General features: G+C 32.2%; 1 protein-coding gene and 1 pseudogene across 1 annotated transcript; one reads left to right on the forward strand and one right to left on the reverse strand.

Annotated features, from left to right (window-relative positions):
* Nucleotides 1–1,243: 1,243 nt before the first annotated feature.
* LOC120143829 lies at nucleotides 1,244–5,650 on the reverse strand (annotated as a pseudogene).
* A 1,290-nt stretch (nucleotides 5,651–6,940) lies between these two features.
* Nucleotides 6,941–10,955, forward strand: LOC120143846 (dolichyl-phosphate beta-glucosyltransferase-like). Its single transcript, XM_039158066.1, has 10 exons — nucleotides 6,941–7,203; nucleotides 7,287–7,335; nucleotides 7,806–7,912; nucleotides 8,379–8,424; nucleotides 8,630–8,764; nucleotides 8,874–8,963; nucleotides 9,037–9,165; nucleotides 9,266–9,349; nucleotides 9,479–9,543; nucleotides 10,490–10,955. Exons 1-10 carry the CDS (start codon nucleotides 7,091–7,093, stop codon nucleotides 10,674–10,676), a joined length of 1,005 nt encoding a protein of 334 aa, XP_039013997.1. The 5' UTR covers nucleotides 6,941–7,090; the 3' UTR covers nucleotides 10,677–10,955.
* Nucleotides 10,956–19,589: the final 8,634 nt, after the last annotated feature.

The following is a 19,589-nucleotide window of genomic DNA, read 5'->3' on the forward strand; positions in this document are numbered from 1 at the left end:
TTTTAAATATTGGTGAAGATAAGGATTAAATAGAACACATGATAAAAAGTTGCATTTTAAACTATGAATTTTGAGGATTTTAAACACCAGTGACATGATGTTATCATTTTTCTTTAGCTTGCAAATGAAATTAAAATCAAATATATAAACGAACTATAAAAAAAACACTAAAATAACGCTAAACGAATACTAAATGAACGCTAAACGAACCTGTTAATGAACACGTTCGTGAACATATAAATGAACACGTTCGCGAACATTAAACGAATATGTTCATGAACATATAAACGAACACATTTTTAAATATTAAATGAACATGTTCGTGAACAATAAATAAACGAGAAGAACACCTTCAAAAATAAAACAAACATGAACACGATATTGAAAATTTAAACGAACACGAACCGAACACAAAAACCTTCAAAAATAAATAAGCGAACACGAACACGAACATAACCTTATTCCTTCAAGCTCAATTCATTTACACCCAGAAGTAGTTCACTTATAATAGTGTAAAATTAAGTGTCTTTTACTCACATTTGTAACTTCTTTTACTACTAATATTTTAACAATCAAAACATGGAGTTTGTCAATATTATTATACTTATTATGTATGTAAATCTTTGAATATCCTATACCTTTACCGTAACGATCTAAAATAATGTCTTTACTAGGATATACTCAACGTGTGAAAACTATAAATAAAATAAAGAGTTAGTTTAATTTATTGAAAACTTAACAGGACTGATATGTGAATAGTGCATGAAATTCAAGGTTGGATTGTTAAACTATTATTTGTAAAAGATTGGAGATAGCCTGTTCGTTAAAGACAAATTTCTTACAATCTGAGAGCTTAGCACTAAAAAGGCTTAGCATGCAGATCATTGTCTCGTATCCGTCGTATGCCCGTTGCTTCTACATTAGACGATGCATTAAACTCATCCATTAATGTGAACTGTGAAGAAACAGTTTTCGCCCTTAATCTATTATAAACAGAATATCCAATTTCTTAGTTGAGCATTCCATTTTCCTTTAAATCATTTTTGGTGGGTTTAGTTGAAAATAAGGGCATTGTCAATGCTTGAAGAGCAATCAGAGACGGCGGTTGAAAAATCAGATTTCGAACTTAAGTGTTAAGTATATGAAGTTGTATGACTGAATGTTTCAAAATTTATGATATTCGAATTATTAATGTATTAAATTTATGTAAATATATAACACTCAAGTATGATTATAACACACAGATTGTCAGATCTAGCGGCCACCTCCAGGTCTCCTCCATAACCTACTGCGTTTTCATTGCAGTTTCTGCAACATGTGGCAGTATCGAACTCAATCCAACCATAATACGTTGATAGCAGAGCTCCAGCTTCAAAGCGATCGTGCTTACTGCCAAAAAAAAAAAAAAGATGACTTAATTCAGTACACATACAACTAGGGCTGAGAATGGTTTTCAACGGTCTTAAAACCAAAATCATGAATCATACGTGCAAGATTGGTCTTAAAAGTTGTGGGTTGTCTTAAAAGTTGTTTTAACACCGATTTTAAGGTCCTAAACCGTTGCTCACCCTTCACATACAACATTTAAGGCAAAAACACACCACCCCAAGTCATGGCACCAACCTTCAACCTTCAACATGCAACTGCAACATCTGGTTGCCATTTCTCCTGGTAGGGCTCAGTAAGCAGAGGATTTTTCTGGAAGTTATTTCTTAGCTGACCGCAGGCAGCGCTTGCATCCAGACCCCTTGTTTGACGAATACTAACAGTTATCTTGCGGGATTCTAGCGCACAGCAGATGCTTACAACTGTGGAATGTAATAAAGGGTTTACATATGTGATAAAGAAATTCTAGGCTTAATATCAGTCAAAAACAAGGGCAAAACAGTATATAGTTGTCGGCATACTGCTTTTTTGTATGGTCGTCGATACTCAGAACCCTCTATCGGATTGAAGGGTATCAGATTAACATGATAGCCACGTCCCCATTCATGCAGTAAATCAGCTAGTTATAGTGCCTGTTCTACTGAATCATTCACTCCTGCTGCATAGAGAAGAGGGATTGCAGCTTTAAACCACTTCTTGAAGCTCCTAAGGTAGTAACTAGGCATATGACTGAGACGCAAAGTGCTAAAAAAGCACTCGCCTGAGTAAAATATGGTGCAATACGTGTGTGGGTGCATATTTACTATGTCTACATATAAATACGTGTGGGTACTGCCTGCTGGTGAATGCTCAAATATTGAGAAGCAAAGAATTTGATATTATCCCTTTTCTTACTAGAAAAGGTACAAGTAAAAAGAACTGAAGAAACCAAAGATAACTTCAATCGGGCAACCATTCTTGTGCAGCCCAGATGAACCAAGCGTATGCCAAGCACTTTTGTTGTCTGGCACTAAGGCACATGCCCTGAAAACAATGGGCAAGCAAGAAACTTGTCAATGCGAAATTTCAGGTACCTAGCAGCACATACTCAAAGGAGACTCGTCAACTGGTTTCGGCAAAGTAATCTCGGCAGTCCTTCATGATTGCATCAAGGGGGTAGGATTTTGCACTGGGCACAATCATTTCCCTGAGTTCCTGGTTTGGAGCATGCAAGCTAATGACAATGAAGTGAGTTAAATTAACATTTAAAAACCTTCACAATCAATATCATTCAGATATTCAAGTCAAGTTGCAGTGTTTACATAAGACAAACCTGACAGCCAATGTTGACTGAAGCTTGTGAGACGCTAGTTTTTTTATGGTGTTTGGAATTCCCACAGTGGAAATTGTAATCATTCTTTGACCAACTTGTATATCCTGGAGACAAGGAAAAAGCACAAAACATTGGAGATGAGCTTAATAGAAAAGGCCACATAATATCATTTACTGTGGCATGTAATCAAAAGCCTGATCAAACTCAAGATGTAAGATGTAAAACTCGAGCTTAGCTCAAAGCTCGGCTCAAACTCGATTGAATTTTACTTTAAAAGTTTAGCTTGCTTTGAAATAAAGATCACTGCTAGACCCAATCAATTAGGCTCATTTACTGGAGTCAAGCATTAGGATACTCGAATTCAACTAATATGATAGCTTGAATTGCTCTAACACAAAAATAACCGAGCTAGATCCAAATTGTTTTTCGAGCCGGACCTGAGTAGCTAATGATGCAAATGTCATAGAAACAAAGGTTTCCTTTATTAAGAAGAAAAAGAAGAGAAATCAACTGCATTTTATATGTGGCGACGGAAAAAGTTGCAACTTGCAAAAAAAATGTACCTTATTCAAGCATCGATGAGCGTCAAGTACCCACTTCAAATTCTACATGGGCTCCCCCATCCCCATGAAGACTACATTTGTAACCCTGTGCTTGAAGATATCCTCAATAGCCAATACCTGTTCACATACATTGTTTTTACCACATTACCCAAACTATAATGTCATCACCGTAAATTCTAATCATAAAAAACAGCTTCTGTTCTTCCAAAATATAGGGATTCAGCAAGGATTCGAACATCAAAGCTACTAAATACCACATGTTAAGGGTGGTTGCTTGAATCAACTGTACTAAATTCTGGAAAAAGCTTTAAAAAGCATGCATGTATTTTTTTTTTTGAAGAAACAGATCATATATCTGCTCGATAATTTCAAGCATTCGAAGATTCCTTGAATGTCATTTCTTTTAGTTACCTCTTTGTGGCTATGTGAATCAATTGAGTTAAATTTCAGATTCCGATCAGTTTATTTTCTAAAAAAAGGCTGAAAGCATGTGTGTAAATGCAAAAAGTTGAAGAAAGGGATTTTATAGATGCTTAAATAATTTCATGCCTTTAAAGATTCCTTGAATACTCTCCCTTTCTAGCCACCTCTTAAAGGTTAGTACAAGAATCAGTAAAATAAGATCCGGAGTTTAGCCTCAACTTCTAAAATGGTTTGAACACATGCATGTACATGGAAAAAATATATCAAAATAAAGAAATGGATGATAAACCTGCTCGATAATTTCATGCCTTTGAAGATTCCTTGAATACCCTCCCTTTCCAGTGGCACAAAATGAACAGCACAACAGGCAGCCTACCTGAATATCAGAATAAAACATGAAACAAGTCGAAAGTATTGCATATTTGCGTGAGATAACACCAGAAATGCATAACTAACTGAACTACTGAAGAAAATCTTCCTCCAACCAACTCCTAATAGCAACTACAAAACATAAATGATTGAAAAAAACACCTGTGATGATACACATGCAGTAAGTCGCACTGAACCCTTTTCATATTCAACTGGAATGCCAACTGTTTCGATCAATCTGTTATCCTCCAGCATTATCAATAACTGAACGAGCAACAAAATGAGCATGCATAATTAAGAACAAAACCCCACAAAAAAATAACAGCCAAATGTCTAATTTACTGGGGAAAAATAATGGAGCTCCCAGCGATCATGATAAAATCTAAATACAGGAATCCAGAAATAAAACCTCTCTATCTAGTAATTATTTTGCGCAACTAGCTGCCTCTTTAAAATTGCAAAAATAATTAAAAGATACAATAGAAAATAAGAAACTAAATTTAACGCATTATAAATATTCACACAAAATAATTCAACTTTTATTTATTCCAAACATCATTTCATTTCATCTTCAAATGCAATTTTTGCCACACGCTTTGGGATTTAAAGTTAATTAGTAAAAAGATCTTATGTTATCCAAACTCTTCACTTTTTCTTAAAGTATGTGTTGGAGACCTATATTCAACATATCTTCAGATGATTTCATCTCAAACGCAGTTTTTATGTTACACATTCAGATTAAAAACTAAGCACCAAAAATACCTATGTTATCCAAACTCTTCAATTTTTTTTATAAAAGCATATGTTTTTGACATATACATTATACACATATTAGGACATGAGTATGAGATATGATCATCCAAATAGATTGAAAAACCTTCCAAAAGTTGCGTAGCTGTGTAGGACTCATACCAGTATCTTGCACTCAACCTCAAATCCATTCAACCTCAAATCCGAATAACATAGAAATATGAAGCAATATATAACATTCAGGTAAAAATTAAAACATTACCTTAACAGTGCCATCAGCAGCAGTAACAGTGTGATAAATTGGAGACCTTCCTATTTTCCATCCAGCTTCTATAAGATCGTTTCTAAATGCTTAAGGCACTATTTTATTAAAAAAAAGCTAAATATTCACCAAATTAATAAATAAATGAAATTATATAAAATGATTCTCACAGTGACTAAAATCTTGAACTTCTTTTTCCTTCCTCTTGTAAATTAAATGGTGTATCTGCTTCCCTCTGTAACTTTTCTAAACAATCAACCAAAAAATGAAGAGAAAAACAGTTATTAGAATTTTTAAGTGTAATAAATAAATGTAAATTTAAGTTGTGTAATCACCTGGCCGAACTCGACGGCTAGTTGTTGAAGGTCATGTTCAGATATGCAGAGGAGGACGCACGGGTCCACGTTGAGGGGCACGTGTGGAGGAGGAGGCGGTGAGATTGCGCGACGGCGAGGCGGTGGTGGAGGCGGAAGCGGATACGGTGAATGAACGATGGCGGGTGACACGCGCGAAAGGGACGATGCACACGTGCCGAAGCACGGAGAATTTGGTGGCAACCATGGCTTTCGTGGTCTTTGAAGAGCAAAAACCTCTCTGCAAATATCAACTTTTCAGCCACAGAAGTGGCTAAAACCTTAAACCTTGACATTTTGTGAAAAGACGAATATACCCCCTTACAGTTCAACGGCTTCAGAATTCAGATCATTTGCTGGTAAAGAATTATGGGCTTTAATGGGTTAATTGTTAGCCCGATTAAAACAATGGAATTTTATTAACAAATGCCTCCAATAAAGAACCACGTTTGCTTTCGATACCAACTACATATTGAACGCACTGGAATTTAAAAAACAATATAAATTAAATTAAATTCTAACCATTTAAGTAGATTTATAATGCTAATTACAATGTGTAGCGATATATGAAATGTAAAAATTATAATGTAAGAAAAATAAAATAGAGAAAGATATAAAAATAACATGGAATGTATATATGATTGGTTCAATCCCTTTAGATAATGCAGATCAATCTTCTGATACAAGACCTTTAATGCAAATCAATCCATGAGTGATTAGAATTCGTTTAAAAATATATGATTAGAATTCGTTTAGATAATGCACAAGTATTTCTATCGAAATTTAAATTCAAAAACTAAAACCACACACCTTTTACATTGTTGATAGCGTAGACGATTTTTTAAGCAACGAGTGTATTTGGTGGGACGCACGCACTGGTCATCAAGTTGTTGCTTTAACTCTTTGCTGAGCGCATATACAAGTCATTTTGTCACCTGCAACTCTTCCTCGAGGTGTGAGCTTATGGCCCGCAAAAATGAGCATGAACTGAACTTAAGTCTTCCGGGTGTGAGGCCTCAACATGATCCATATGGGTAAGCAGTCAGCGTTACTGCCCATGGTGAACTTCAGTTCTGCTTTTCATTGAACCAACAGCTTCCTATTTAGAACCACTTGGTGTCTAAGTGTTTTTTAAACTGATTTTGTGATTGATGTCTATCTGGTTTGATCACCCTTATCGCTTTATTTTTTTTCTGGTTACATTAAATATTATTAAAAAAATTCAAAACTTTTCAAGGATATGAGAAATTGGAAATTTTCGAGTTTGTCCCAAAAATTTAAGATAAAGATAAATTATTTTGAATTAGGATTTAATTGTTAATTATATAAATTTTAAGATTAAAACTATTATTATGTTACGTTATGTTATGTTATATTATTATTTTCGTGATTGGTAAATGAGATATAATACTAAGCATGATTCTATAAAATATAATATAAAGATATATATCAAATAGATAACTTATCCAAAAATTAAATAACCCAAATATATATTTAATGTATATATTTAGGATCGAACCCACGACCAATAGATTAAGAGGCTAATCTACCGACCGAATTTTCATTCTCGTTGAAGAAAAGTCTCTGTTAAATCTTGCTTCCACCCAGCATCAGCTAAAAGCTTGCCGGGGGGGGGGGGGGGAGAAAAGAAAAAAAATCGAAAAAAAGGGAGATGGAGGTTTTATTGACGATGCTAGAGTATTTGGCGGTTTTAGTTTTGGTCTTTGTTTTAGGTTTAGTTTCTGTAATCGTTCTGGAAGCCTACAGAAGACGTCACAATAATGTGTACTCTTTTTAACCCTAATTTTATCGTTTTTGGTTTTATTTGATTTCGTTTTAATTCGTACTTTTTTCTTTCTCCAATTTAGTCATGTTGAAGCGCCGGCGATCTTTGAGGATCCGAACTCATTGAAACAGGTAAAGTTACTTTTACGTATTGTTTTAATCTTATTTGGATTGTTCTTTGCAATCGCTTGTTTGGTTGCCGAACTTCTTGTTCTCCTTTGATTTTTATTAGGAAATTAATGAAGTGTCAACTTTGAGAAGCTAAATGTAACCAAATATTCAGTATTGCTGATTAAGTTCATGAAAATGGGACTTGGTTTTATAGCTCCTTTCATTTTAATCCAATGAGTGAACAGAAAAAAAGAAATTAAAAAGGCTAGAATTGATAGCATTTTCCCTTCATTTTGTGTGTGTGAAGAAGTATATGTTATTAGATATTTGTGCAAGAACTAATGATTCTGATTAGAATTCTGTAATTCATTTCTCGAGTTCATTTTTTTAATATGATATTTCTATTTTAATTTTTTTTATTTATGGGACCATGATATATATGAAGTGGGTGCAGATTCTAAGAATTTGCTGGATGCATCTTTTATTTCCAGGTTCCTTGTCCCTATATTTTTGATCCAGCAGAGAAATACTTGTCATTGATAATTCCTGCTTTCAATGAAGAACATAGGCTTCCTGGTGCTCTTGATGAAACCATGAAGTAAGCTAATGCTTCTTTTTCTAAATCCTTAGTCTGAACATATATGCTTCAGTTGGATGGTTTGTGATAACAAAAATAGTGTTTACATACGAAAAATGCAGGATGTGTATTTTCAATAGTTGGTATTTAGTAATATCTTGAAATGCCAGCATGTCAATCCGATTTCTTCACATAAAAAGGGTTGGGAAAAGTAGACATGAAAATGCAGGATTATTTCAATTATTTGATTTATGTTTCTCACATCATAACAATAAAAGTAAGGATATTTTTTCTTTCGTTTGCTATTTGTAGCTTTTAACCATTGCCTTTTTTTCAGGATTAAAAATATGGTTTCTTAAGCATGTTTAAAGACAAAAGATATTGTTTCTTAGACATGTTTCGATGAGTTAATTTGAAACTACATCCATTGTTGTCACTGAAAAGATTATGATGTTAAATAGTAATCGTTTATGTTGTTACTATGCAGTTATCTTCAACAACGGGAAGCAAATGATAAATCATTTTCTTTTGAGGTATCTTTCTTGTTTCGTCTTTTAACTGGATCAGTTAAATTGGTTTGTAAAGTCTATTATGTTCGGAAGCCTATCATCAAACAGGTTAATTGTGTTTCTGTCTCACTGCCTCAGGGGACAACAACCATTTTTTCCTTTTTGAAGAAAAATACAATTTTAAATTTTTATTTGATGCATGCATGCCTCTTACTTGTACGAGATGCAGGTATTGATCGTTGATGATGGAAGTAGGGATGGGACAAAGAGAGTAGCTTTCAACTTTGTAAAGAAGTATGGTGTAAACAATGTGAGGGTTATCCTGCTTGGTAAAAACCATGGAAAAGGAGAAGCGATAAGAAAAGTGAGTAACTTAAAACATTCATTTGGATATTCACAAACATTTCCTGATGCCCCCTGCATGATAACTATGGATTGAAGCACTTTACCTCTGCGAATGCATTGTAAAACAGGGAATGCTACATTCACGTGGTGAATTACTTCTAATGCTAGACGCCGATGGGGCTACCAAGGTTACCGACCTAGAAAAACTTGAAAATCAGGTTTGTAAAAGACTGACTACCCTTGGTGAAGATATACCGTGTGGTACAGATTATCTGATGTTTTACACTTCAGATCCATGCAGTTGCAAGAAAAGATCATCATGGTGATCCGGCAGCTGATAAGGCGACTTTTAGAATATCTGATATCCCGATAGTTGTGTTTGGATCTCGTGCCCATCTTGAGGAAAAAGCTCTGGCTACAGTTAAGTTTACTTACAAGGCTTGTTATTTAGTCATATTTTAATATTGTATTATAAGTTGCAGAGTTCTTATTGAATTTGTTAAATTCTTCTATGTTTTAGAGGAAGTGGTACCGCAATTTTTTGATGAAGGGTTTTCATCTTGTGGTTCTCTTGGCTGCTGGTCCTGGTATTCGTGATACCCAGGTGTGTTCCATCACTGTAAAGGTTTTTCTAACTTTCTTCCCTAAAGTAACGTATCCTCTATTACTATCATAATATGTACTGAATTTTCTATAAAAGTTTTCCTGATCTGGATTTCTTCATAAAATGCAGTGTGGTTTTAAGATGTTTACTAGGTCTGCAGCAAGGAAGCTTTTTACCAACATCCGGTTGAAAAGGTGACCTCGGGGCCAATAACCAACTATCCATAAGTAGAAATATGGAAAATATATATTTTTTCCATTAGTGTGCTTGGTAGGAAAGATGGAAAAAATGAAAGAAAATGTAATTTTCTTTTGTTCATTGCTTGATAGAGTCGAAAAATGAGAGGAAAGAAAATAAAGCTTTTGAAAAATACATAATTTTGAACTATCTTACATATCTCTCTCATTTTATCTCTTCTTTTCCTTCCAAATTAATTATAATGATTTGCTTTTACACATGAGAATGTGAAATGACTATTCCCATCATTTTTCATTCTTCTTACCAATTACATTCACAATTTATTTTCTTTATACTTTTTCCCTCTCCTTCCATCCTCCTGTTTTTCCACTTAACCAAGCAAAGCCTAAGCGTCACTACTTGCTTATCCTGTCGTTAATAATTCAAAACAAATCTAAACTACATGCTTAGATCACCAAACTGCCATTGCCAATCTTGTTTTCTCTTTGATACTCTAATACTTTTCTGATGTTTCCCATTTACAGATAAGCATCAAATTAGGAGAAATAAACGATAGAAAATTAGAAAGAAATGGATGGAGATGAACTCATAATGGAAATTCAGTTTTTTAGTTGCTGAGAACAGACAACCAATAAAAGAGGAATTAAGCTATCTTTTTAGTAATAGATATTCGACTTCATGTTTGTTTCATTCTTCCGTATCTCCACTGTTCTGAAAAGATTTGCCAAGTACTTTTTTATAGAAAATTTCAATTTTCTTTCAGTTGAAATCAGATGTGTTCAAGTCTCTCATCTTGAACACACTTGGGGCTTTGTTTGTTTTAAGTTAACTTGTCCGAGGTCTAGCATTTAGGTAGCGAGAGAAGATATCATAGTCATTTCTCTGATCCCTTGGAAAATTTCTGTTAACTGACTTAGAATCACCCTTGAATTATATGTGCAGGTGGTGTTTCGATGTTGAACTTGTTTTCCTTTGTAAATGGTTCGGTATTCCGATGCTGGAGATATCTGTAAACTGGTCTGAGATTCCTGGATCCAAGGTAAATCCATTGAGTATACCGAACATGCTTTGGGAACTTTCCCTCATGTCCATAGGATACAGAACTGGGATCTGGAAAATTAACTCCTGATGTCTGAATTTTCTTGATCCATCGAGCAATGGCAATCAAAGAGAAGCAGTGCAAGTGATTTGATAAACTTGGGTTTTAATACGTTCTTTCAGACACCACCTTCTACTATCAGCTTAAATCAGTTTATGCGAGCTTGTTCTTTCTGCAGTCCACCGCGGCTGGAATATGCAGTCTTTTCATGTTGTAATATTGATCGAGGTTACACTTTTTAGCCGGGGGGGGGGGGAACTTTTGTTACAGTTTGATAACCTATTTCTTGGATAGGTACTTTATTACACATTTACGAATTCTTAGCAGTATAATATGGATTTAATATGTACTTTTTTTCGTATTTTTTACTCGTATCCCAACATGGATATGGGTAGGGAATAATTGAGGGAAGCGCGTGTGGTGGATGCCCCTTAAAAAATTTAAATTTTTATATATTTCTGATATTTTCGATTTAAAATCTATTTTTGTTCATATGAAATTTTATAATTTCGTCTTTCTTTAAAATATTATACATAAAATCTTACGTTCGTTTTTGGATATTGTGAGCGAGATATTGGTGCTTTGAATGATACTAGTATAGTCATGATTCCCAAAATATATCATCCAACTATAATGACTCATTTTTGTGCCACAAGCTTATGTAATGTCTTGTAACTATAATGACTCATTTTTGCCCCGTAAGCCATATGTAATATTTTGTAACCATAATTACTATGGAACATCTCGGCAGTGACCGAGTTTTCGGAACATGTCTTCTCCAATCTGGAAATGGCCATTCCTCCACCACCTGTTGAAATGGATTGGCCATTCTAGTCAACTGATAACTTCATAAGCCTTAATTCAACAGACTTATATCACGACTTTATGGTTCCATCGGAAATTACTTGGTTCGGTTGTTTCTTTTGTTTTGGCTCACCTGAAGTAAATATAGGGAGGATTCTCACCAGCCTTCTTCATCTGAATTGGTGTGTTGGGAGCTGCCTGGGTAACTCTGTTAGACTAAATTTGGATGCTTCTTCCAAGGAATCACAAGGGGCCCGAGCGAGTGCATGGCAAACCCCTTTACTAACCGGATCGAAAATTTTCAATAAAACTTACTCAAACTATATGTTAACATCTATTCAACTTTACTCTCGAATTAATTATATTTGAACTTTAAAAATACAACTTATTCGAACTTCAAATTTAAATAAACTATTCTATTGTTCTAATCAAATTTCACCGAGTCACTAAGAAAAGAACATACATTGTAATTTAAATCAATTATTCTATTGTTCTAATCAAATTTCACCGAGTCACTAAGAAAAGAACATACATTGTAAATGTCTAATTCAACTTTAAAGTAATAGAAACAATACTGACAATCAATTGGTATAATGAGATGATACATTAAATTTATTAAGTAAGATCAGAAATTTGAATTTTAATATTTACAAATAAAACAAATTGAGTTGAGAAGGTCACTTCCATAAATAAATCTTTATAAAATTTAATTTAAAATATTCAATCAATAAACCGAATACAAATGATATAAAATTAATATAATTTGATTACGTTATTTATGAATAAATTGTAAAAACTAAACCAAAAGTCAAATTGATTTGATAAGTTGAACTGCAATTTTTGACACTGAGGTGGTGTTTGTTTTTGCAGAGGTAAAAGGTATGCAGTCTGCGGACTACATCTGCAGCCATCTGCAGCAGAAGAGGTGGACCAAAAGTCTGCAGTCTGCAAGAAGAAGACTGTTTTTTAACGTCTGCAGACTGCTAAAATAAACTGAAATATAAATAAATTGATTTTTTAAACTTAAAAGAGTTTTGCAATACCGAGATTTAAATAATTTTAGTTTTACAATATTGAAATTTAAATAATTCATACAACTACAATAATAATTTTTTTAGAAAAACAAACATCACCTTATTAATTCTATTATAAGTCTCACATAATCACATGTATTATTAGTTTTATAAGTTTTATAGAATAAAATTTATAAATGATCATTAAATTATATGATTTTTTTAAATATGCAATTATGTAAATACTTTTAATTTTTTAAATATATATTCATAATTTATTTTTATAATTATATGATATTTTTAGAAAATATTTTTTAATTTATAAAATTATTTTATGATTATTTTTTATTTAATTGTGATTATATTTTAAAATTTTAAAAACATAATTTATAATTTTTTATATTTTAAAATCTTAATTATCAAACAATGAAATCATTTTTTATTAAGCAATGTGGTTTAAATACTTACATTTTGTATAAAAAGTTTAAATATAATTTAAAAATAACAAATCCAAAAAAATATTATATTTAAACTTAAATCAAAATAATTAAAATAAATATAAAATTTTAATAATATATATAATAATTTATATGATATAAAATTAAATATCTATAATATAATATTAAAAAAATTAATATTTAATTTATTTAAAAAATTAATATTAAAATTAATATCTATAATATAATATTAAAAATTATTATTTAATTTATTTAAAAATTAATATTAAAATCAAATATAATATAATATAAAATTAAATATAAAACCTCTTTGAAGAGGTTAGAAGACGTCTGCAGACATAAGACCACGTCTGCGCCGCGCAGACGTTAGAAGAGCTTATGTCTTCTAAAAAACAAACGGTCTGCGAAACTCAATGCCTGCGCGTGGTCTGCTCGGCGCAGACATAAGAGCTTTGCAGACCTTACACAGTAAAAACAAACACCACTTAAATCGTATAAATAAAGCTCTTTCCGATGTGTTGATAGTAGAGTAGTTAGTTTTGACCCCCTTTTTTAGGGTAAAGTATAGTATTGGTCACTAAACCTTTCTAAAGCTTTCATTTAGGTCCCCAAAATTTTAAAACTTGCAATACAATCCTTCAACATTTAGTCCATTTGTAATATGGTCCCCGCCGTTACACTGCCGTTAGTACGTTTGCAATATGGTCATTGAACTTTTTAGGCACTTACATTTAGGTCCCCCAACTTTTAAAACTTACAACACAGTCCTCAATTTCATTATAAACCCCAAATTCCTTTTCGATCTTCTCATTTCCTTTTTCGCTTCTCTCTTCTCATTTCCGGCATAACTTTTTCAGTTGGGGATGCATGGAAAATTCTAATCTAACTTTGAATTATGTGGAGGTGTTGAGTTGAATAAGGGTCCATTGAGAGAATATCCGACCAAGGGACTATCGGGACCATCAACGATTCAAGGTGTAATGTTAGATACAAGTCATCTCAGGTAAAGCATAGATATTCGATGAAATGCTTGTGAGAAAAAAATGGGGTTAGAAATGCACAGTTGACAAATACTACTAAGATGAACTAAGTATCATTATTGAAAGTCACCAACAAAACTGGAATTATTTTGTATAAATGACATGTAATAATTTCTTCGTTTAATCTTTGTAGTTAAAGATTTTCCAACAGATGATCAAATATAATGAAATCTCAAATAGCGCATTCACCTCTCAGTCTGTTTTGCAACTCGAAAGGCATCATGATAGGGTCAAGTAGCTGCTTCAAATATATTACCCTGTCATGATATCTTTTCGAGTTGCGTGCATACATAATTATCTTCTAAAGGTATAATTCAATATAATTCAACTATAAAATTTCTAAAACATGTAAAAAAATCCAATTCGTTCACGATATATCAGTCCCATAATCAACATGAACTTATTAAAAAGAATACGAGCTCACAGGACGCCGAAAACCATAGGTCGTATCAATACAATTCACAGTAAACTAATACTACCAGTCTCTCGGATTGAGTCTGGCGATTTCACTATGTCGACACTCACAATCAATTCCCTGATTTAAAGAAAAATCAAACAAGAAGATAAAAATATTAGCCTAAGACCCTCTTTCACTTCTATTCTGATGGACTGAATATCTTTCATAAGGAGTAATAAAAGTTTTGATTAAGAAGAAAGAAAGAAAATTAGATAGTTTTGGTTCAAAACTAACACTGAATATCCAAATCATTGACATCCAGTTCCAGAAACATAAAAATTTCAACAAAAAACACACAATGTAAACTGAAAATGGGAAAGCGCGAAAGAGGAAAAGCCTACTTCCGGATAGCCCAAAAGAGAAAATAAATACCTTCTTGCAAGTGAGGGGAGAGGCTAACAAATAAACGCAATCAGTGTTGCGTTCCAGCAATTCTTCCTCCATTTTTTCTTTGAAAATAAAAAGCTGAAAGACAGAGCACCGCTTGGGTTTACAATTTTACATGGCGGAAAATTAAAGAACAACAACCAAACGAGAGTGCATGTGAGCGAAAGAGAGTGAGAGGTGAATGTGATGTTTGAGATTTCATTATATTTGATCATCTGTTGGTAAATCTTTAACCACAAAGATCAAACGAAGAAATTATTATATGTCATTTATACAAAATAATTCCAGTTTTGTTGGTGACTTTGAACAATGATACTTAGTTCATCTTAGAAGTATTTGTCAACTCTGCATTTCTAATCCCATTTTTTTATCACAAGCATTTCATCGAACATCTATGCTTCACCTAAGATGACCTTTATCTAACATTACACCTTGAATCGTTGATAGTCCCGATAGTCCCTTGGTCAGGTCTTCTCTCAATTAACCCTTATTCAAGTCAACACCTCCACATAATTCAAAGTTAGATTAAAATTTCCCATGCATCCCTGACTGAAAAATTATTCTCGAAATGAGAAGAGAGAAGCGAAAAAGGAAATTTGAGATCGAAAAGGAATTTGGGGTTTAGAATAAAATTGAGGAATGTGTTACAAGTTTTAAAAGTTGGGGGACCTAAATGCAAGCACCTGAAAAGTTTAGTGACCATATTGCAAATGGATTAAATGTTGAAAGATTGTATTGCAAGTTTTAAAAGTTTGTGGACCTAAATGAAAGCTTTAGAAAAATTTAGTGACCATTACTATACTTTACCTTTTTATTAAAACTTGAAATCAAATCATACCGAAAGAAGGATTCTTGTATACAAGAGTTGAGCCACAAAACTGTAGCTGCTTTCCTTTTCTTTTTCTTTTTAAGATTTATACCGTCTTTCATAAAGCATATCACTTTTTTAAATTTTATTTGGTATTAGTTCTGATACTGGTTGTCGATTGTTAATTATCTTTTTCTTTATTTTTTAATTTTTTAAATAAAAACCTTTGTTTTCGTCACACTTTTTTGTTTTTTTTCTCATTCGTTTGACTGTTCTTTTTATTTTTTATTTTCTCATGATGCTCGGCTTTGCTTTGCGATTTTTATGGTCTTTTAATAGTTTAATCTTTTTTTATGGTTCGTTTATCAATGCAATTATATTTATTAGTAATTATTTTTCATTAATTTATAGGAAAATGTTCGTAACAATTTTTAATATTTTCCATATATGGTGTATATATATATTCTAAAGTTGCTAGTTTCAATGTTATAGGAAAATGTTCAAATTACATATTTAGTTTACGATGATAATTGTAAACTCTTTTTTTAATTTTAAATATTTTTAATTTAATAAGAATAACGATTTCTATTAAAAAAAATCATATAAAAATAACATTTTTCCAAAAGAAGGTCACAAAGGATGGCATAAGTCAAGTTTTTTAGGATAAATTGTTGAAATGCCTATTTATCTTTTATATTTATATATTTTTGTTCATTAAGTTAAAAAATAAATTATTAAATATTTTTTATTAACGTATTAAGTCATTAAATTGATAATATTCAATCTCTTAATTATTAAAAATAAAACGAGAGCTTGTGGTGAACAAACCTTAAGTTCATTAATAATATAAAAAAACTTCCATTTCAATAGTTTATACAAAATTTTAATATTTTATTGAAGAAAAATAAACATCTCAATAAATGCCCCCATGCAGGATCGAACTACAGACCTTCAGTTTACAAGACTAACTCTACGTTATTTGGCATGTAATTCACTGTTTATCTATCTTTTGAGTTATTAATGTGTTGTATGTTTATACGTGTATTTAATTTTTTTTATTTACTGAAAATATAATTATTATTATTAGGATACATAATATTTTGAAAAATTATAATAATAAAAGGTTTTCTGGAATAAAATATAATAATAAAAGAATTTGAATAAGTAATTAAAGTAATTTACAACATTGAAGATAATTGTATTTGAATAATGTTTAAAGGGTAATCTATAAGAGTGATTACCTACGTTTTAGTTTCTTTTATTTTTCATCATTAATTTTAAAAACAGTTACACTTTGATCACTAAAATTATTGATTTTTTATATTTTGATCATTGAATGTTTAACTTTTAATAGTTTGATTAAGTAACACGTTAGTAAAAAAAATTAATTTTAAATTTAACTTCTAAATTTTAAATAAATATTAATTTAACCTCTAAAAATTTAAATTAATATAATTATAACCCTTAAACTTTAAATAAAATATCAGTCTCACCCTCAAATTTAGTAAAAGTTTCCCGACGCTCACTATTATTGTCAATCATCATCATTGACGATTGTTGAACTCCAAAATTTTTGGTTCACTCCTTTTTTACCATATTGAATATAAATTTGATGTCTCTTTCGTCATAAAATATTCCAATTTCATAAATCTAACATATAACTTTGATTTTTTAAAAAATTAAACCACAATAATACATTTATCAAATATTTTACTATATTAATTTTAAAACAACCAAATGATGTTGGTTGTTTTAAAATTAAAGATTTAAAAATATGGATTTTAGTGGAAAACGATCCCAAGCATTTAGGTAGGGGTGATGATCTCATAGCCAGTATATGTTTAAGTAGGTTGGCAGTTTCCTAGGCAACTCGATTTCAAGGGAAAGATATTAGCGAATGAAAAACGAGTAAGGAGACATATGACGAACGATCCTAGCTGTGCCATATGCAGTGCAACAGTGAAAACTGGGTTACACATTTTTAGGGAATGTGCTATAGCCCAGTCTACCTGGAAAGAACTTGTGAAATCGGAACTAACTACCGGATCTGAAAATATTGATTTTGAAGCATGGATAGGTAAAAACATTTGTAATCTCTAGACCCAGCCTATACAATGCGATTGGATCAGCGGATTACAATAAAAAATTTCAAAATAATTTCACCACTTTGAAATTTTAATATCTATAAAAACATAAAAATAATAGTAAAACTCAAATCAAATAATATAAAACATGAAATATCGCCGATTAAATAAAATAACAAACTAGTGAAAATATGATACATACATCATATGTGATATAAAATACGTCATAAAACATATATCACATTAAAATACATCATAAAATCATTATATCAAAATATAGGCACATATCACCCATAATAAAGACAATATAGAAGATGGAAACATTACATCAAAATAAGCGGTATTGAATGTGTCGATCTTCCAAATGCCAAGATCGTTAATACCTATCCAAAAGTATCTAAAAGGAAAGATTTTGGGAGAATGGGCTAGGGAGCTCAATGTGTTCCAATAGGTGCAGAATAAAACACACGGATAAATTTTTAAAACTGATTTCAAAATTACAATACAAGACTAACAATAAGGTTTTTATTTAAAATACAGAGTTAACCCTCCAACCTTACACCATATGCAGTTGCCCAGAACTGCATCCATAAGGACTTAACCAAGGCCCAAAAGATCTAAGAGCCAACCTAAGAGAGCACCTTAGGTTCATAAGGACTTACTCTAGTCGAAGTGTTGGAGCCACCTACGGGGAGTGCCCTCATGTACATAATAACTTACCCAATACACAAAGCAAATGAGCCACCATAAGGGAGTGTCTTAGGGTCCATAAGATCTTACTGCTAGGCTCATTTGGCCAAGGAGCCCACCCAAGGGTCGTTTTAGGTCCATAAAAAAATTATCAACATGATCAGAGCGGAAACTGTAGAACTCCAGAATACATCCTAGAAATACCCCAGTAAATTTCAGTAATCTAGGAAAATCATAAACCAGACATTTTTCAATAATCAGTAACCAAAGAACATGTATCAAACAAACATAAATTAAAAATTAGTAAAACAGTTATTCGGAATTCAGGAATTCAGTAAACCAGAATCAGGTTTTCCAATCAATTAAATCAGTTATGTTTCAAATCAAATAAAACTTTGATGTGCACATGATAATTCAAGCATATATTTAAAACAAATATGTAGCACACAATGAGCACACCTCGCAAAACGGTTCGAGAGATCTACTGAGCATAGGTCTTGCTATGATCTACAACAGTATACTATCCTAAATTAAATCAGAACATTGTTACAATCAGAGTAATATACTGAACAAAGTATTTAACATAGTTACAGAACTATACAAGTAATCACGGGCTCACGTGGTCGGACAGATCAAGAGCAGATGGGTCGAGCAGTCAAACGGTCGAAAGAATTACATGTACCTATCATAACCAAAGTCATAAATCAGTTCTTGCCCTTTCCTTATATTTCCTTAACCAATTTAGTTTAAAATAGTTATGCATGTTTGGGTTCGAAGGTTAATTTGGAGAGTTTTGGGTTAGAATTTGGCGAAACAAACTTTAAATTCAGACACATGACATCAAAAAACATAAAATAAGACTTTTCGAAAAATTTTAATTTTTTTTTATCAAAGTCAACTATTAATATTGGTCAAAGTCAAAGTCAATATGTCTAGTCAATGGTCAGGTTAACGGCCAAGTCAACAGTTTGGTTATAGTCAACGGTTCGATCAAAGTCAACGAGTTAGACCGATTTGAGTTAACCCAGGCTAGTCCGAGTTGACTTAATTCGATTCGAGTTAAATCAGATCGATTTCTAGAAGGATCTCGACAGGAAAGAAAGCCCACACGTAGTAGTGGTGCGTGACAGCTCTTTCGGTGATAACAGGGGCGGGGGAAGGCGGTCGATTAACTGGAATACTCTAAAACAACAAATCCAACT

The sequence above is a fragment of the Hibiscus syriacus genome, unplaced genomic scaffold, assembly GCF_006381635.1.
Source record: "Hibiscus syriacus cultivar Baekdansim isolate YM2019G1 unplaced genomic scaffold, ASM638163v2 tig00110864_pilon, whole genome shotgun sequence".
Lineage (NCBI taxonomy): Eukaryota > Viridiplantae > Streptophyta > Magnoliopsida > Malvales > Malvaceae > Hibiscus > Hibiscus syriacus.

What these genes read in the sequence shown, in the direction of transcription:
- LOC120143846 (XM_039158066.1), top strand. Translation starts at nt 7,091, where the DNA reads ATGGAGGTTTTATTGACGATGCTAGAGTATTTGGCGGTTTTAGTTTTG. An exon ending in ATCCGAACTCATTGAAACAG is followed by an intron (nt 7,336 to 7,805) that starts GTAAAGTTACTT and finishes TTTTATTTCCAG; the next exon opens with GTTCCTTGTCCCTATATTTT. An exon ending in GCTCTTGATGAAACCATGAA is followed by an intron (nt 7,913 to 8,378) that starts GTAAGCTAATGC and finishes GTTACTATGCAG; the next exon opens with TTATCTTCAACAACGGGAAG.